Here is an 18,759-nt window from a genome sequence, read left to right on the forward strand (position 1 = left end):
TCTCAATGAAAAGTATTTGTTACAACTTCCTGAAACTTTGCAGAAAACAAAATCATCAATTAATTGTAAAAAAAAAAAAAAAAAAGTAGATTTCATGGATGGGATAAACATAGGTAATAATAAATACTGTTTTGTGGATACCTCCTATGACTTCTTTTTAAGAATTTGTCTTTCTTTTTTTCTTTTACTAGGGTCCACCAAAGACGGATAGCAAGTCTGACGCAAAGCCAGACACAAAAGCATCCACAAACACATCTGAGAGGCCCCTAAACCTTCACCGCCCTCCACCAGACAGCAAATCACATTCTTCTGGGAAGAAAACATCAGCTTCACAACCCAACCCCCGGACAACTTCCCCACCACTACCTGTGTCACAGGAACCCAGCTTTGATGGTGTGAAACCTCCTCAATACACCTTCAGCACTGATAGTCAGAGAGACAAGGACAAAGGTGTTCAAAATTGGGGAGCACCCACAGTCACTGAGAAATTAGCTCAACTCATAGCAACATGTCCACCATCAAAGACCCCCAAGCCAGCCAAATCTGGAAAGATGGACTCAACTCCTCCTATCCCAAGCTCTGGTTTTATGGCCCCCACAGCCAAGCAACGAGACAGGGCTATGGCCAATAGAAACACATATTCGAGAATGGTACACCTTTCTCCTCCACCTCCTGTTTCGCGACCACCCGGTCGGCCCTATGGTTCTAGGAACAAAGACAGTGTTATGGAAAATTCACCAACTCTGACACCGCTGAGAAAGGAGGAAACAGAAGGGTCAGGGAAAGCTAGTAGTAGCAGCAGCACTAACAACTTAAACAACAGCAACAGCAGTAGTCGCAGCAGCAGCCCCGCACTCGCCTTTGGCAACAACCGCCTTTCAGCCATGTCAAAGGACAGCAGCAGTGACAACAGCAACAGTGGCATTTCAAAGACACAGTCACGTACAGCTCACTGCCCACCCCATACCTCATCTTCACCGCTATGTCCCATTTTGTCCTCTTCCACCGCCTCAGCTGAGCAGAGGACGGCGAGTGCATTGAGTCACCTGGGCTCCCCTGTTCCCTCACAAGGGCATCACGCACGAGAGAGTCCACCTTTGGCAGAGGAAAGCAGCGCAAGTGAGGTGGAGCAGGACAGAGACAGCCCCCGAGACTTAACCAAGTCCCCCCCTCCAACAGGATCAGGAAAGTCTGAAGGAAAAGACAAGGGGGCCAGTAACCAGTCACTGCGAGGAGAAAGGGGGAAGAGCTCTAGTCCGAGTAAGCGCAGTCCCAATCTGGATGGAAGTCGTCCTGGTCGGAATAGCAGTTCCCCTGAATCTGTAAGACAAAGAGCGTCTTCACCGGAGCTAGATGGTGAAGAGGGCCCACAAACGCCTCTAAGAGATGATTCTCCTGATTCCTCTGTAGACTCTCCGGAAGAGCAGGACAGCAAACCCCTTAAAAAACGTAGGGGTAGGAAACCCCGCTGGTCCCGTTTCATGAACAGGGCACAGAGTCAAAGAACAGATCAACACAATCCCTTCGAGCAGAGCAATACCATATTGCCTTTATCTTCAAGCTTAGAAGTCCAGTCGCCGCCAGTGAAACGACCTGTGGGCAGGCCTCCAAATCCAAATAAGGTCAAACTAAATCCTGTGCCACAAAGTACAGCGTCACAGCTCTTTCCACCCCAGCCTAGGAAACGGGGAAGGCCAAAGTCTAAAATGCCAACACTTGACGCGCCAGCCCGTGGGTGCCTCCCTAACAAGCTTGCTCCCTCAAGGGTCTTTTCATCTTTGCTGAAGTCCAAAGAAGAACAGGACCCACCCGTTCTTCACCCAGAGGTGGACCTCAACCCCCCTAAACCAATGCCTAGAAAGCGTGGACGCCCGAAGCGCCTTCCTCCTACCTTGCCCCAGGAGGGTCAGCCTCCCACGTTAGCTCCTGAGGCGGGGGACATGGGAGATAAACGATTCCGCAACAAAGGAAACGGGCAGCTCATCATGAAAACTATAATAGGCAAGATCAACAAGATGAAGAGTGTAAAACGGAAGCGCATTCTCAGTCAAATATTGTTAGGCCCAAGAACAGAGGAACCCCCTAAAAGTGTCACCAGCGGGGTCGTTGGCTCTGCAGAAGCTGCGACCCAGTCATTATCATCCCTGGCTGCTTCTTTTGGGGGAAAACTAGGGCCACAAATTAACGTCAGTAAAAAGGGCACAATATATATGGGGAAAAGGAGGGGCCGTAAACCAAAATTGTCGAATGCTTCAACCCCACCACCAGACCCCTTCTTATCCCCAAACGCCACTTCCCCCCTCCATCACCATCATTTACAGTCCCAGCATCATCAGCACCAGCTCTCCTCTTCAGAGGTCTTTCCCTCCCCCTCCCTCTCACAGTCAAGTGGAGGCCACAGTCCCATCAGCGATGCCAGCTTTGTGGAGCCCGGCTCTGTGCACTTTGCAGGTCACTCTCACTATTCTAACCCCCATCATGGCCACAGCACGTTCTCCTTTCCTCCCCCAACCTTCTCAGCCCCTAATCCACGCAACCAAGGGCTGAGCTCATCATCTATGGCTTCAGCAGCTTCCCAGAAAAAGTCATCTTGCCGTGGATATCATCATCATCACCACCATTACAGGCAGCACTACCATTATCATAAGCTTTCCCCTCCCAGGCCGCTCCATCCCACCTCCCCTGCCCCCCTCAGCGAGCTAAAAGAAGCCACTCCGTCACCAGTCAGTGAGTCACACAGTGAGGAGACGGTGCCAAGCGACAGTGGAATAGGAACGGACAACAACAGCACCTCTGATCGGGGCGAGAAAGCAGGAGGGGCAGGTGGATTAGGTGGAATCGGGATGCCACATGGAGTGGGCAGTGGATTATTAATGCCAGGGGTCATGGGTTCAACCATGGGCCCGGGGGTGGGCCTCAATTCCAGAGGCAGGCGGCGACACTCGGCTGTGCTCATGGAACATCCCTCTCCCTCTCCGTCACCTCACGGGGTAAGGTCGTCCCCTGATCCCCGGAGACCTCACCCAGCAGCCCCCTCCTCCTCCTTAACAGGACACAAGGAGAAACATAAGCACAAGTGTAAACGTCGCAGCCACGGGTGCCCCGGCTACGACAAACTAAAGAGACAGAAAAGAAAACGTAAGAAGAAGTACTTGCAGCTGCGTTCTCGACGGCTTGACCCAGACTTCCTCGCAGAGCTGGATGAGATTGTTGTGAGACTGAGTGAAATACGGATAGCACACCGAACCATCGGACACCGGCTCAGTGGTGGAATAGGCATGGCGGCAGGAACAAGTAGAGGGCCGGGGGTCGGGAGCAGGGCCAGTGGTGGTCTAGGAGGCGCAGGTGGACCTCCTCCACATCATTATTTACACAGGGACCTCCTTCCTACCATCTTCAGGGTTAACTTTGGCAGCTTCTACTCGCATCCTGCATACTCCTGTGACCCCTTGCACTATGTTCGTAAACCAGACATGAAGAAGAAACGTGGGAGGCCTCCCAAACTGAGGGACTCTATGTCAGAGGTTCCCTTTGTACCTGGGCTTGGATTTCCTCTCTCAAGCGGAGGTTTCTACCACCCATCCTACAGCGTTCCCTACTCCTCTGGGCCCCTGGGGTTGGGCTATTACAGAGGCTTTCCCCCAGCAAGCGCTATGTATCCCCACCCACACCACCAGGCTCCTCATACAGCCCCTTCCCACCACTCTCACCACTCGCCCTCTTTCCCCCCTCCTCCCCCAACATCCTACATGCATCATCATCACCCCTCACATCTCCTGCTGAACCCTTCCAAATTTCACAAGAAAAAACACAAGCTGCTCAGGCAGGAGTACCTAGGAGGAGGAAGGTCTCCTGTCCTGTTCCCGCCAATGTCCTCTGAGCTGTCCTTCAATTGGCACCACAAACACAAACACAGACACAAACACAGAGAGCGTTGCGCCCAGGAGGACAGGGAGGAAACGGCAAGAGGAGGATCAGGGAGCCGGGCTGGAGCAGGGATTCCTGAAAGTGGAGCAACAGGGAAAGGAGAGAGAGTTGGCAGTTTAGGAATGGCAGAATCTTTACAGCGATGCCGCTTTGGACGAGACAACTCCAGCCCCAGTGCCAGCAAGCAACCTGCTACAACTTCTGCCAACTCCCCTTCTTCTTCCTCGTCCTCATCTGCAGAAAGGTACAAGCGCAAAGAAAGCTCCATGTCCTGCCTAGGCCCCTCCAGACTCGCACTGGGCAGCAGCTCCAAAGGCCACCACCCAGTAGAGTCGTGGTTCAGGATGGGCGGCTCTAAAGCAGACTACTCTAAACTTTCACGGGGTCATGTTGCACCAGGCCAGGGTCCCTTCTCAGATGGAAGGGCTGAAGACCCAGCAGGTTGCTCAGACAGCGAGGACGAGGAGCCCCTCACACCAACGGACGATGTCGAGCCTGGAGCGCATGATTCTCCCAATCTTACAAATCTCTTTGCCTCTGCTCTAACCCGCACTACGCCGAAGGGGGGCAGGGGCAGAAAGACCGAGGTGGTTGCAGAGAGTTCCAGCTTCTCCCGCATAGACCGGCCAATGAGGAAGGACCGCTCAACATCAGCAGAAAGGAGAGAGTTAGGCAAGTTCAATTTGTTCAAGTAACATTTAAAATCAATCTGTGTAAAAGGGCTGCCTACATCAGATCATCCATTGGTATAAAGGGAATATTCCCATGGAAATTAAGACATTATTGTGACCAGTAACAATTGCAGCATTGAGCTATTTGCGTTGATTCTTCTTTGGCATTCAATTCATTGCATTTTATCTCAAAGCATATATGAAGCTTTATATGCTGGATCTTTTAGAACGGAAACTCTTTCGACACAAATCAAATTGAGCATTGTCAAAGGCTAGGGAGTCAATTGTGGACCAAATTCATTTTCCAAAAATAGTTCAGATGTAGCCGTATCAACAGTTGTGTGCCTGAATTTGATTGGCTGTTGTCAGATGAGCTTTATGGCTCGGCACAGTTTTTGGTGAAACTGGCACAGTGTGCAATCAATTAGATCCAGCGCTGATTCCAGGACTGCATATTTTGGCAATAACTCTTTTAGACATGGCCATGTGGCACAGCAGGGGGGCTCTGAAATCTTGTTTGATCTCTGCACAGTGAAGCTTGTTGAAAATCCTTTATAGAACTGAGAGATGGTGACGTGGTTACAACTGGAACCATGCACACATCAGTTGTGGTTGGATCAAACAGCAATGGAAATAATCTGTACTTTCATTTTAACTAACTCATATATTCTCTGACAGACTACTTATTCTAGTGAAAAAAAACCCTCTTGATGACATCCCCTGTGCACACTTCGTCTGACATTTGGTAGCTCTTACTAGTGGTTACGGGCATGGCAAAAAAAACAAAAACGAAACGTGCTCTGATTTAAACTGGCTCCTGTGTGAGTGTGCATGGCTGCTGTTTGCCACATTTGATATTGCATTCCTGCAAGAGCCAAGAGGTTGGAGTGTTTTGTTAGCATGCTATATTTAGTAGACATTTCCCTCAAAAGCTCACAATGGTGAGGCCTAGGCCTGTCCATGTTGCTGATGTAAAGGGCCTCCGAAATGTTCTTGAGTTTTCAAAGTAAGTGAATCTCCCTTGCTAAAAATTATTTGCATTTGTGTGTGTGTGTTTGTGTTTGTGTAAGCAGCGGTAGGTCAGGTGTGTATGTGAAGAGAATACTACTTAAAAAATATACTACCTAATAAGAATATCCTTAAAAAATTACGTTTTGACTCAAACTGAAACAATACATCTCAGTCATAGCTTGTGACCCTTTAGTAGTCTATTCTCTCTATTTATTTATTTTATTTGTCCGATTGGGACGTTACTGGTTGTCAATAATTGGGCAGTGTTTCAAAGCTACCAGAAGGGTAGCTCCTAGAAAAACAGAAATGCCACACAATGCGGGCAGGATGAAGTGTGGCTTTGGCTGAATACAAAGAAATCTGTCACTTCCCTGCCGGGTTGTATGGAAGTGTGGCATGTTAAAGTGTTCCATGAACATAATCGCTGTAACAATCAGAATTGACTTGCAGTTCTCTGCATCACAGCTTTGTTGTAGGTTTGTCAACAACTGCTGCTTTGCCTCCACGTGGCAGTTTTTGAATAAAAATCTGAAAGTAGATCTGTTTTTTCAAGCTTCTTTATTTTGGATATTACTGAATGAAAAATATATTGAGAGAATCATTTCAAGCACATGATATCTTAAAAATGATCAGTTCTGATACTCTTGACAACCTTAGTACCTATGGTACGTTCCAATTACCTTGGAAGTCAGATTTCCCAGTCGAGCAAGAAACATGGACGCCTCCAGGAATACCTTTGTGCTGTAAACTAATACCAGGCAGGCGATAACAACACACTAGGTGATAGTTTTCCCAGTAATCTGCTTTATTTCCTTGTTAATTGTTTAGCACCAATACACCAAGTCCAATTCCTTGTATGTGTAAATGTACTTGGCAATAAACCCAGATTCTGATTCTGATTAAGTAACAGTGACATCATGACCACAGATAGAACTTGCACTATACTATTGCTGTGATTGATTTAATTACACAAACAAGATTAAGCCTGGCTCTGACTGCAGAGTAATCGGGGCGATTTGAGATCTAATTCTTCCTTCCCGACAATCGCGTGTGACTATAATCACCGAGCGAGACGAGGGAGGACAGTAATAAGTGTAGTATTAGCGACCGGCGGTAGGAGGCAACTCACACAGGTGCACTTGACAACTGTAATGCCCACAGTTACAATCGTACCTCGAACTCTCATTGAAGAATATACAACCCATGTTGTCCGCGTCTCCCCAGACATTTCTTCACCCAAAATTATTTTATTATTATTATTTTATGGGTTTTCCTCTCTGCACAAAGCATTATAATTGCACATTTAACCACCGGCTCCATTGTTAACATGAGGTCATGTGAGATGGTGCGTTACTCTGTCAGGCACGATAATCTTAAGGAAATCCTGTAGTATGTGATGTGCCAAGATTTTCATATCTTGTAGTGTGAGCATGTTATGCTGTTAGGATTTTCCTAAAGTGTGTGATGTTGCAGTGCGAGCCAGACATAAGTTGCTTATAAACACTCTAGTGTACAGCTTAAAATGTAATGTTGATGCACATAGCAGCCATATTGGTTTTCAGCTCCAACAACTGAAGTTCCTCTGAATTTCCCAGTCTGTAGTTCTTACTTCATGGGGCGATCCTGATGATGTATCTGACTGGTAATTTGGAATTTCTGACTTAAATCTATCGCACCACTCTTGTGTATTTGCAAGCAAGTAAGTGTGATGGGAGGCTGTAAGGTCCCAATTGACACAGTGTGATGCAGTTCAAACAACAGCAGGGTAATCCAGGATTAGAGCTCAGGACATGGGGTCACCCAGCGGTCGCAGACAGAACCATTAAGGTAGAGGAGGCCAAGGGTGGGGACTGGGCTGCCTCACAAGACAAGTGAGGAGTGATGGAAGTAGATAGACACACTGACAGAAGAGTATTTGTAGAGGGTGATGCAGAGGTAAAAGGGACTGCAAAGAAAGCTGAGGATGAAGTGTAACATAAAAAAGAGTGCCAGAATATTTGTTTTGTTCATTCTACAAATGAAAATGAAACTTGTGTTTCGAGACTACTGTTATGTAATCAGTGTTTGCACACCATGCATGATAACCCACCTTGCACAAGCAATTCACTTACAACAGGAATATGGAACAGGAAAATGTCAGGCAATGGTTGTTCTCCTTGATTAGTCACATAATTAGCTTAATTTTCCCACTTAGATGCTGTGAATTGGGGGTCACTGTGCTCAGTGGTCAGGTTGGAGGTTAAATCCCCAGCTCCTGCAGTCACATGTCCAAGACAAGACACCAAGACAATAACAATTTGACACAGATGGTACTACTGATATTTTCTTACACCCAAACTGAGGGTCAAATTGTTATTGTTAATGAATAAATATCGGTGTACAGTGTTCACTTTCATCACTTTGTTAAATTACAGGAGAGTGTCACAAAGTTTACTGATCGTTGGCTGTGTCAACTGTCTCTTTTGCAATGCAACTTATAAATGCAAGAAATCATACTTAATGTTACATTAGAGACATTTATTTTCTGTTTCTTTCACCAGGGCCCTCAGGTATCCAGACAAGAGGTGTTGCACTCTCAACCCCTGAAGGGCCTGAAGGGTCTCTGCATCATCGGCAGCAGCACCATCACCAACCTTCCCTGTTTCACTCCCACAACTCTGCCTCCTCCTGCCTCTCCCCTTCACAGGACTATTGCCTGGATGCCTCCCTGTCTCACCACTCCCATCGGGCACAGCCTTCCAAACACAGCCTGCACCACGTCAACAAAATCCTGCGTGCCAAAAAGCTGCAGAGGCAGGCTCGCACAGGAAACAACATGGTGAAAAAGAGGGGCCCGGGACGTCCCAGGAAACATCCGTTACCCTCCCCGCCGCCATCCCCACCCCCAGTGCCTGAGTTGAATCAGAACCGGCACAAAGACAGAGTGGGAGAGCAGCCAGCAGGGGGCAGAGGGTGGGAGGGGGACACTGTGACTGATGCTATAGAGGCGGTGGTCCAGGGACAGCGTAAAAAAGGTCAGAAGAGGAAGCACTGGGAGAATGATGGGGAAGAAGAAGAAGAGGAGGAAGAGGAGGAAGAGGACGGGGAAGTAGTAGAGCCTGAGGAGAGACTGCCGGACAGGGAGGAGATCCTGGGCAGCCAGGTGGCAAGGTCCAAAACAGGGACAGGAATCAGCTGGCTTACCCCGGACGAGCTCCAGCAATTTCATGGGTAAGCAAGTTTTTATCCCACTATTGTGTTTTAGTCTTTATACAGCAAAAATCTTGGCTGTCTGACACCAAGATTCACAGGAATGTTTAAAGTCGCTACTGATATATAAAGGAAAAGTTATGTAGTAAAATCACCACAAGAAACCAAATCATGGATCTTATTTTAGGTCAACGGAAAGCAAGCCAGATGCCCCCTGTTCCCCTGAACTTCCAGTCACCGCCTCCAGGGAAGAAGCTCCACCTATGCCCATAACCACCCAACGGGAGAAGAGACCAGCCAGACCCCCAAAGAAGAAGTTTCAGAAAGCAGGACTTTACTCCGATGTGTACAAGACTGAAGAGTAAGTCAATCATTATTTTTTTTTCCCCCCTCATAATTGTTAACTTCAGATATCAATGTACAACACTCAGTTTAGTGGTTGTGCTTGTATTAGCATTTAACCATTTCAAACCCTTTGTAGCCCCCGGAGTCAGCTTCTGCAGCTAAAGAAAGAGAAGCTTGAATACATACCAGGGGAGCACGAGCATGGATTGTTTCCAGCTCCTATACATGTCGGTGAGTCGTAAAATTCAATTACTTTTTTTTTTTTGTACCTTCTATTTTCAAACATGTAATCACAACCTCATTTATCAACCAGCTCCTTTGCTCTTATAAGTTATGATCATTGGTTATGATTCTGCTGTCGGTGTTGCAAAGTTCTGGCATAGATTGGTTACACATTCATCATATGACATGAACACTGACCTGCCCATTGCTTTGCTTACAAAAAAACATGTTACAAAAGCTACAATACTTATCTGAAAGTGATGCTTGCTGCAGCAGCTGCAGCAGGGTCAAAGCACTGAGTAGCAGCAGGAACAAAATAAACTCTCTACAGCTATTAAACAGTATCATGACGCCTTTTCTTGTAAATTCTTTGAAGTGATTAGTAATATAAGTGTTGAAATGTGCAGTGCAGAAAATGTTGGCAACCCCAAGTTTCTATATGACATCTCAAAGTAAAAGCCACAAACGCTCTTTTAACTTCGGCCAAATGAAAGGCTTTACTCATCAACTATTTTTCTAAGAACTAGAAAGTTACCAAAGGCTTCTACGTTCAGCTTCTATAAGCAGGTAAACACAAAATGCGTCATTGAGGACTCAAACTTAGATCATGTGACTCATTTAGATACATCATATATAAAAAGTTTATGTATTTGGTCAAAAAGTACCCTCTTTCTTTTTTAGGTATATGTTTTGAAGTTTATTAATCTTACCCTCATTTCCTCTGTTTCCTTTATTTTAAAGGGAAGTACCTGAGACAGAAGCGCATTGACTTCCAGTTGCCTTACGACATCTTATGGCTGTGGAAACACGATCAGGTGATTAATCATATTGACCACTAAGAGCTTTGAGAGTTTTTTCATGCTCGCTCTAAGTTACTGAGAAGTCCTCTGCAAGGTACAGCCACATTGGAGGTTAGGCTTTTTTTTATATGTCCTTAAAACCCTTTATGTAAACTATTGTCTTTTTGTGTTTCAGCTTTACAAGAGGCCTGATGTCCCTCTTTATAAAAAGATCAGATCGAGTAAGTATCCAGTATTTGTTCCAGTGACGCAGCCAGAATGTAATTTATGGCCTGATCAGTTCATGTGCTTTCATGTCTTGGTTTGCACTGCTGTGGTTGTCTTTGTTGCTTGCATTATTTTTTTTTGTCTGTTAGATTTGATATAAAAGAGAAACAAAAAGCAGCTAATGCCTTCACAGCTAGTCACACTTCATAATAGTGTGGATAACGAAATGTTAAATGGTAATCCCCCATTTGTGTCACAGATGTCTATGTGGATGTAAAGCCCCTCTCTGGTTATGAAACAACTACATGCAGCTGTAGACCTCGTGAGGACCAGACTGAAAAAGGCTGCCTGGATGATTGCCTGAATAGGTAAAAGCAAATGCCTGCATATATTGTCTTTAAATAATAATAATAATAAAGTTTATTTATATAGCGCTTTTCGCAGACAAAGGTCACAAAGTGCTTTACATCAACAAAAAACAACAGCATACATACAATAAAAGAAGAAGAAAAAAAAATGAAACAGGTTTCTCCAGTGTAGTATACTCTCTTGATACTTAAACCCAGGTATTTAGGTTCAGGCTTGTATATATGTCAATGGTTTTTGTTCATTTAGTGATAAAATAAATGTGTAAGATAAGTTAGATAGAGTCAGGACAAAAGGATTGCAGCCTCAACTTACATTTTATTAATTGCCTGTTCCCCAAGGATGAGTTTTGCGGAGTGCTCTCCCAGCACCTGCCCATGTTCTGATCTGTGTGACAACCAGCACATCCAGAGACATGAGTGGGTCCAGTGTCTGGAGCGTTTCCGTGCTGAGGGCAAGGGCTGGGGTATCCGCACCAAAGAATCACTTCGCTCTGGACAATTCATCATTGAGTACCTGGGAGAGGTGGTCAGCGAACAGGAGTTTAGGTGAGTCAGAAACATACCAAAATAAGATTTCAGCTGTCAGTCATTTAGAATAATACTCCTGTTTCACTTCCTCAGTTCAAGATGTGATCCAGATATAAAAATTAATGTTCCACCTCTCTCCTCTGTGACGTTTCAGGAGTCGTATGATGGAGCAGTACTTCTCCCACAGTGGCCAGTACTGTCTGAACCTGGATAGCGGCATGGTGATTGACAGCTACCGAATGGGCAATGAGGCACGCTTCATAAACCACAGCTGCGAGCCCAACTGTGAGATGCAGAAGTGGTGGGTGTCACGGCAGCTTTAAACCTCCTAATGTCTTGTGTGTGGCTTCTGGGTTTTCACCAAAGCCCAGATTTGGCTAAGCCCTCTCAGGCACGGGCATGAGCAGTTTCCACAAAGTTGTAAGGGGGCGGATAATTGGGCCAGGCTCAATTAGGAGTAGAGTAAGAGAAGAGTGTCACATTTGAAAGTGCCCTGTGGAGTTTTATATAAACAAAGTAACAAAATTAGTGTCACTCATCAAAACACATTGTGTGTCCTTGAGGTTTGACTCCATTATGCTTGCACATTAGAAAATCCATTTATGGCATCTTTCACCAATGCTTTCTTCTTCTTTTGTTACTCAATGGCAAATAGCAAATACTTCTCACCAACAGCCACTGTCAGATGGTAGTATAACATTACATCCAGTCGCAGATAGATGACATAATAGTCACATTAACTCTTCAAAAATATTTTGTATAAATTAATTACTGTTTGAAAATCATGACCCATGATCCCTAATTTGCGGGTAATAATACATGGTTGTAACGAGCTATGTAACCGACAAGTAGATGTTTGCAGGGCACTTTTCTGATGTGAACTTTGGTTTGGTGGCTTGTTTATTTCACATCAAGTTGCCCAGAAGGACATGTGTCTGTGCTGTTTCTAAGTTAAATGAGAAGAAGACTTTAGCAGCAAAGCTAATGGTGGTTTTGTAAAAATCTGTGGCTCTTGTGATCTGTAACAGATGTGTGTGCATCTTTTAGTACATAGTAACTTCATGCAAGTTGTGATTGGTCGTGTTGTTAAATGCTGAGTGATTTCAAGAGGCGATAGATGAGCTGTAGCAGACAAAAAGTCATCTCTAATTGAGGATCATATAACGCTTAGACTTAAGAGTTGTTAATATTCATGTTTACTAGCTAGCAGTCTTTTTCAGTCTCATCTTTGTTGCTTCATTGCAGCACACTGTGGTGTTACTGCCCCCTGTAGTTTAGTGGAGTACTGTTACACAATTGGTAGGACAGTTTATTTTATCATTTGCATTTGCTCTCGTGCATCTGTGTCCTCTAAAATCTCCTCAGGGAGCCTTTAAAGTCTATCGGGTACTTTGACATTCAGAGTTTATTAAAAAGGCAGACAGTTTTAAACACGTGAAGCTGGGAGTCTTGTTGGGTTGTTGTGAGAGGAGAGTGGGAGAAGCTGATTGGAAAATGTTCCACCTTGATAATTCTGTATTTTGTTTTCTAAATCCTTCCGTCATTTATGGTTAACGAACTGGAAAATACTAGCCTATTACCGAAATGGTTTCAGCTAATTGCTATCTGTTTGTGAGCCTGATGATAGGGGTGGGCTGGCTAATGTCTTACTCTGTAAGAGGCAGACTAAGCATAATGGAAGTACAAGAAAATAGAGACAGATTTTGTAGCAGAGAATAATTTAGGATTCAAATATAGCCAGAAAAAGTCCTGCAGCTGTAGCTGCTTTATTTCTGACTGCTTGCTCATTTTTATCACATAACAGGGGTAATAATATAAGTTACCACACATTATTATCTTTGAGCTATAAACCACTGTATGTTTACTTTAATGCCTGTAAACTGGGCCTTGATTGTATATGGTTTTATTTAGAAATGTTTTTTTATGAGCCACTTAAACACAAGTTAGGGATAAGTAGTCTCAGAGTATGTTCAGCAGTATTATGTTGCCCTAGTTTGGGTATCTCACACAAGCTCTAAAAGGGACACATGTAGCAGGTGTACTTCATTGTAAATTAGAAAGCTCGGTGTCCAAACCCCAACCTCCTTAATGTGGTTGTGTGGTGGTAATCTGATGAGATCACCTCAGTCAGTCCTGCCAGTGTTCAGAGACCTAAATGGCTTAAAGGCCTTGCACCACGCCAAAACAATTCACTGGTTTCCAGGGGGCTTGTTCTCACAGCATGTCTAAATCCAGTGCAACGGGAGATTTAGCCTGAGCTGGCATTGGCTGTGACTGACTTTTTTTTCAAAACTGGAAACAGACTTATTTTCCTTTTTAGATGTGTTTGTACCTCTAGACAGGGAATCTGCATCATGTGTCACAACAACGAAACCCTCAAAAGGACAGCAAAGATCTCAAAAAGAGAGGACTATCAAATTGTCACCTGACTTCCGGCAGAGACCAGCTCATGATCCAGGGAACTGGACAGTACGTGGGTGTGTAATCGCACGCGCGTGTGTATGTGTGTAAAGTAGAGCGGCTGTGCTGAAATAAAAGACTCCAAAAGGATGGAGGATTTTCAGCACAAAGCCTGACGAGTCATCCATCTTGTCACAGAAGAGAGATTACATGCAGCCGGGCCTTAGATACAGCTGTAGTGGTTGAAGACAATGCGCTGAACCAGCTTTTTACCCCTATAGAAGGAATAAATTATCAAGCGGCCGGCTAACAGAAAAGAACGCTTTATTCTCGGAAGACTGGCGAAAAGCTGGAGCGCTGCTTTGTGTGGAGAGGGGAGGAAAAGTACTGACAACGAGTTAGAACAGGGAGAGTTTTCCTCTTTGACATTTACTTCTAATCGTCTTACAGAAACATTTTTAAATGTTGAATAACAAATTATAAACATGTTTCACTTACCTGGCCTTGAAATAAATTCACACTTGTTCATTCTGGTGATTGTCACATTTAAACACAGGTAATACATCTTAAAGGTGCACTATGTAGATTCGGAAGAGAAAGTTGGAAAAGAGAAGCAATTATTTGCTATATTTTCTGAACTAAATACACAAACTTTATTCAAAGGAAAAAATGGGTCCCTGAACACTGCTTAGAGCTTTAAAGCTACCAGGAGAGTTACAATTTCACTGTTGCGGACCCCCCTCCATAACTTCTCGTGTAGCATTTTATCTTCAAACAGTGTTACAGGGACAAAATTTTCCTCCGAGGACAGTTTGTGTATATAGTTATGAACACATGCACAGTATCTGTAAATTTCTCTAACTTTTACATTTCTATACCAAAACTCCATAGTGCACCTTTAAAGAGCAGCTTTATTTGTATTCCCTTTCAAGTAACTTACCACGTTTTTTTATGATCTTAAACATTCATCAGACTGTAAGATGCAGTGACATCACTGAAAGGTGGAAACACTCCTAGGTGTATGGTAGAAAAGTCCTTTCTGCTCCACTTTTCTTTGACATTGATCAAAACACACAGGGTCAAGGAAAAGTGTGAAAAAGAGAAATAGGAAATGACAACATGGTGATAAGGGAATTGGACTGCACTTACACCAGGTGGCTGTTACAGATGTAAAGTGGGTCTGCTGTGTAAAAACTACAATCTACCAACAATGGACTACAAAGAGCGCATCTATCCCCTGATGCGCAGTTTGCCATGTTGTTTAACTAACTCAGCCAAAGGAGCGTAAAAAACTCTTAGACAATCGTGCTTTGGCACAGTACAGGGCAACTGGGCCTAGTGTGAGTGCAGGTTGCTATGTTTAAAATATTTCCATTCTTCTTCCCCTTCTCTCGTCTCGAATGTATCCACATGTATCAAACGCTTGGTTAAATAAAAGTTATTGTTTAATTCGGTGAAGATGGCTAATCGCTTGTTTTCATGAAAGGCCAAGAGGTGTGTCCATTTAAAGGAAGTAGAAATTGTCTGAAGTTTCTTCTCTTCTCCTCTCTTAAGGATGGTCCAGTGTATCCTTTGCTTAAGGAGATAACAAAGGAAAGATATCATGGCTGACACTTAAACTTTTACAGGATATTCAACCAAATAGGACCCTATCTTTAGAAATATCTGTTAACTTTCCTGTTTAGTAGCTTCAGTTTGACATCTTTATAAAGAATAACATGTTTTATAATGAAAGACATAATATTTAATGTGAATATCACACCTACTTACTTGACTTCCCTGTGACTTCCCCCTCTTAGGTCTGTGAATGGCGTGTACAGAATCGGTCTCTTTGCTCTCAAGGAAATCAGCAGCGGCACCGAGCTCACCTACGACTACAACTTCCATTCCTTCAACACAGAAGAGCAGGTGAAGCACCATCACCATCACTTCTGACCTCCTCATTGAATAGCACTTTGAATATTTCATTTGAAGAGTTATCTCTGCAGCTGCTTCCATTTTTCTAAGGTCAATATCTCCTTTATAACCGACTGCACTTTCTCTCCTCTACTTTGTACAGCAAGTGTGTAAGTGTGGCTCCGAGAGCTGCAGGGGAATCATCGGAGGGAAGAGCCAGCGTATTAACGGCCTGCCTCCGAAGACGGGAGGGACTCGGCGGCTGGGTCGACTAAAGGAGAAGAGGAAGTCGAAACACCAACTCAAGAAACGAGTGAGTGACAAAGAACCTTCTCTTGCCAAAAAAACCTTGAAATGTTAAGTAGTGTAGAAAGTTTGCCTCGGAGAATGAGTCCTTGGTGCTGTTTTGCTTTAAATGTTTTGTATTGTAAAGTCGAGTTTATTGTCATCTAGCTGAAGCTGTGGCCTGGATAAATAAAGTTTTGACCAAGTCTGGCTGTGGCTTATTGAATATCAGGTGCAGCGTCTATGTAGGGCATGGAAATTTCTGTGTCTCAGAGGTACTCTAAGTGGGCCACAAGGTGCCTAAAAAAGTAATGTGGAATACCTTTAAGCAGATAACATGTTTTCAAGTTTCAATCTGTAGAAGAAGGCTTTTACCTGGTAATAATAACACACAGGTGATTACCCAGAAGTTGTTCTTAATTTATGTCCCGCCTTTAACAAATGTCTTCATCCTCAGGAGGAAGAGTCGAGTGACAGCAACAAGTTTTACCCTCATCTCATGAAGCCCATGTCCAACAGGGAGAGGTAAATACAAACACACTCTAATCAACACAAAGTACATCATTCTCGCAAACTTTAAACAGGAAAATAATGCACTGCATCAGCTTTACTGACAGTGTATTTGAAGGTTTTAGAAATTGATTCCATTTTCTTATTTGCTCTCAGTGTTACACGTTGTCCCAAGAACTATTCACAGAAAGATAGAGACTGACATTACGCTTAAAACAAGGAAAACAAATGTATAAAAAGCAACACAAACACATTTTGAGTGTGAGGTCAAGTTTTTCACACATACACTTTTTTTTTCATACACCTCTCCTTCCACCTCTATCATCAGGAACTTTGTGCTGAAGCACCGAGTGTTTCTCCTGAGGAACTGGGAGAAGATGAGGGAGAAACAGGAGCTGCTGAAGAGAGAGGGCGAGCGAGAGCGGGACGCCAGCAGCCTCTCCATATACACACGCTGGGGAGGAGTCATCCGAGACGACGGCAACATTAAGTCAGGTGAGTTCACGGGCTGAGGCGGGAAGAGAAGAGAAGATAAGTAAAGCATGAAAGACTGTAAAGTATGTCATGTTAGCCAGGTCCCAATGAATGAACTGTTGAGATTGTGTTTTTGATCAGTGTAGCTGTAAACTATTTGCTTTGTATGTAACATATTTGTTTTATGTTTTAAAATGAAATCCTTTGAAAATGTGATTTATAATTGCTTGTTCCTCGTTTCCAGACGTGTTCCTGACACAGTTCTCGGCCCTGCAGACGTCCCGGTCAGTTCGCACACGGAGACTCGCCGCTGCTGAGGAAAACACAGAAGTCACACGCACTGCTCGGCTCGCACACATCTTCAAGGAGATTTGTGACATGATCACCAGCTACAAGGGTGAGTGTCTACGCAGAGAAATATGTTGTAGATTTCCCCCTCTATTCTCTGTAATATTCTGTAAGACCTCCAGTCTGATCTCTAACAGAGGTCTGTCAGTGCCTCTGTGATAATATCACATTTGATTGAGCAACAATGACAGGAATGTTTTTATTGTGTCTGACCTCAGATTCGGCTGGACAGACACTTGCTGCTCCACTGGTGAACCTCCCGTCAAGGAAGAGGTAAGAGTGTGTAACACCTGTCCTGCATTTCCTGGTTCATTCATAATGTTTCGACTGTTTTCCAGACAACAGTGTCACGGTGTTATCTGGTCAATCAGTGTACAGCACCCACATCGTGTAACAGTTTTATCTTGTGCTTCACTTCTGAGCCGTGACAGCCCGTGTATTGATAGTAACCACTTTGTGTCAAAACAATAACAACTCCTTTTTTCATTTGGCTACATTGACTAACATTTTCCACCTGGAACCCCTTAATATCTACACTGGAGATTAGTTTTAAAGCTAAATGATGGCGATGGCCACTTTATAAATGCTGTCTCAACCTAACTTTAGGTCAACCTAGTAACAGGTGAAGAGGTGGAGCAGAAGTACTGCAGTTTTTTTGCACTTCTGTGTTGTCTCCCTTCTTTAGTACCAGGGGTGGCCTGATGCTATATAGTCGTGGATTCATAAGCATCAAGTGTTTATTCAAGCTAGCTATGCTGACTAATCCTGCTGTGTTTGTGTGCTCTCAGAAACAGCCAGTACTATGAGAAGGTGTCCGACCCTCTGGACCTGAGCACCATCGAGAAGCAAATCCTCACCGGCCACTACAAGACTGTTGAAGCGTTCGACGCTGACATGCTCAAAGTATTTCGCAATGCTGAGGTAGGTGGATGTCCCATTAATGATCCCTTGCTGTTAACTAAGAATGGACTTTAGCAACCTGTGACCAAAAACTGAACAATTCACTCTCTTTGAGTCAATTAAGTTCCAGAAAGTATCGGACCTATGCCTGAACTTAGGACCCAAACCATGAACTAATACTTTTAAACATTTCTCTTGGTTTAAGGAAAAATTTCAAAATTATTTTTATTGATTTTTCTTGGATGCATGTTCACATTGCAATTAGATGGCACAACAGCCCATTTGAACCAAAACATCCATAGTAGGTAGATACAGAAATGAGTGTGAACATTAGTGGTGTTTGAAGGAACGTACCAAAACCCTGCATTCGAACTGTAAAACAAAAGAAACTAATATAAAATAAAATAATAATAAAAGTCCAGAAGAAAGCATAAGAGAGTACAAACAAACACAAGGACAACAAGCATACAGACAATAGACAGGACAAGAGATAAAGAGACACACACAGACTTACAAAAGGGGGGGCATGATGGGGTGGAGATTCCATTTGCACAATAATTAGAAGGTTGTCAGTCAAAACATGTTAATCTGCTGAATACTCATCAGTCTAATTGTAGCCCATTTAATTGCTTCACAAAATTAACAAAACTATCCCAAGTCAGTTTAAGGAAAAATTGT

The 18,759-nt window shown here is 43.9% G+C and overlaps 1 protein-coding gene and 1 long non-coding RNA gene across 3 annotated transcripts in view; both read left to right on the top strand.

Moving 5' to 3' along the window:
- The window catches only part of ash1l (ash1 (absent, small, or homeotic)-like (Drosophila)), a 32,245-nt gene that overhangs the window by 5,868 nt on the left and 7,618 nt on the right, over nucleotides 1–18,759 (top strand). For both annotated transcript variants that reach the window (XM_061060283.1, XM_061060284.1), the window contains 16 exons: nucleotides 192–4,599; nucleotides 8,150–8,819; nucleotides 8,986–9,159; nucleotides 9,280–9,374; nucleotides 10,107–10,180; nucleotides 10,341–10,386; nucleotides 10,632–10,740; nucleotides 11,080–11,286; nucleotides 11,423–11,569; nucleotides 15,468–15,576; nucleotides 15,728–15,877; nucleotides 16,307–16,374; nucleotides 16,688–16,854; nucleotides 17,078–17,230; nucleotides 17,400–17,454; nucleotides 17,970–18,102. In XM_061060283.1, the coding sequence (XP_060916266.1) occupies nucleotides 192–4,599; nucleotides 8,150–8,819; nucleotides 8,986–9,159; nucleotides 9,280–9,374; nucleotides 10,107–10,180; nucleotides 10,341–10,386; nucleotides 10,632–10,740; nucleotides 11,080–11,286; nucleotides 11,423–11,569; nucleotides 15,468–15,576; nucleotides 15,728–15,877; nucleotides 16,307–16,374; nucleotides 16,688–16,854; nucleotides 17,078–17,230; nucleotides 17,400–17,454; nucleotides 17,970–18,102 (6,765 nt within the window). The remainder of the gene's footprint in view (nucleotides 1–191; nucleotides 4,600–8,149; nucleotides 8,820–8,985; nucleotides 9,160–9,279; nucleotides 9,375–10,106; nucleotides 10,181–10,340; nucleotides 10,387–10,631; nucleotides 10,741–11,079; nucleotides 11,287–11,422; nucleotides 11,570–15,467; nucleotides 15,577–15,727; nucleotides 15,878–16,306; nucleotides 16,375–16,687; nucleotides 16,855–17,077; nucleotides 17,231–17,399; nucleotides 17,455–17,969; nucleotides 18,103–18,759) is intronic.
- Nucleotides 4,606–6,148, top strand: LOC132991500 (uncharacterized). Its single transcript, XR_009676194.1, has 2 exons — nucleotides 4,606–5,485; nucleotides 6,000–6,148. It is a non-coding gene; the product is annotated as an uncharacterized LOC132991500 (long non-coding RNA).

The sequence above is a fragment of the Labrus mixtus genome, chromosome 16 (genome assembly GCF_963584025.1).
Source record: "Labrus mixtus chromosome 16, fLabMix1.1, whole genome shotgun sequence".
NCBI classification, from domain to species: domain Eukaryota; kingdom Metazoa; phylum Chordata; class Actinopteri; order Labriformes; family Labridae; genus Labrus; species Labrus mixtus.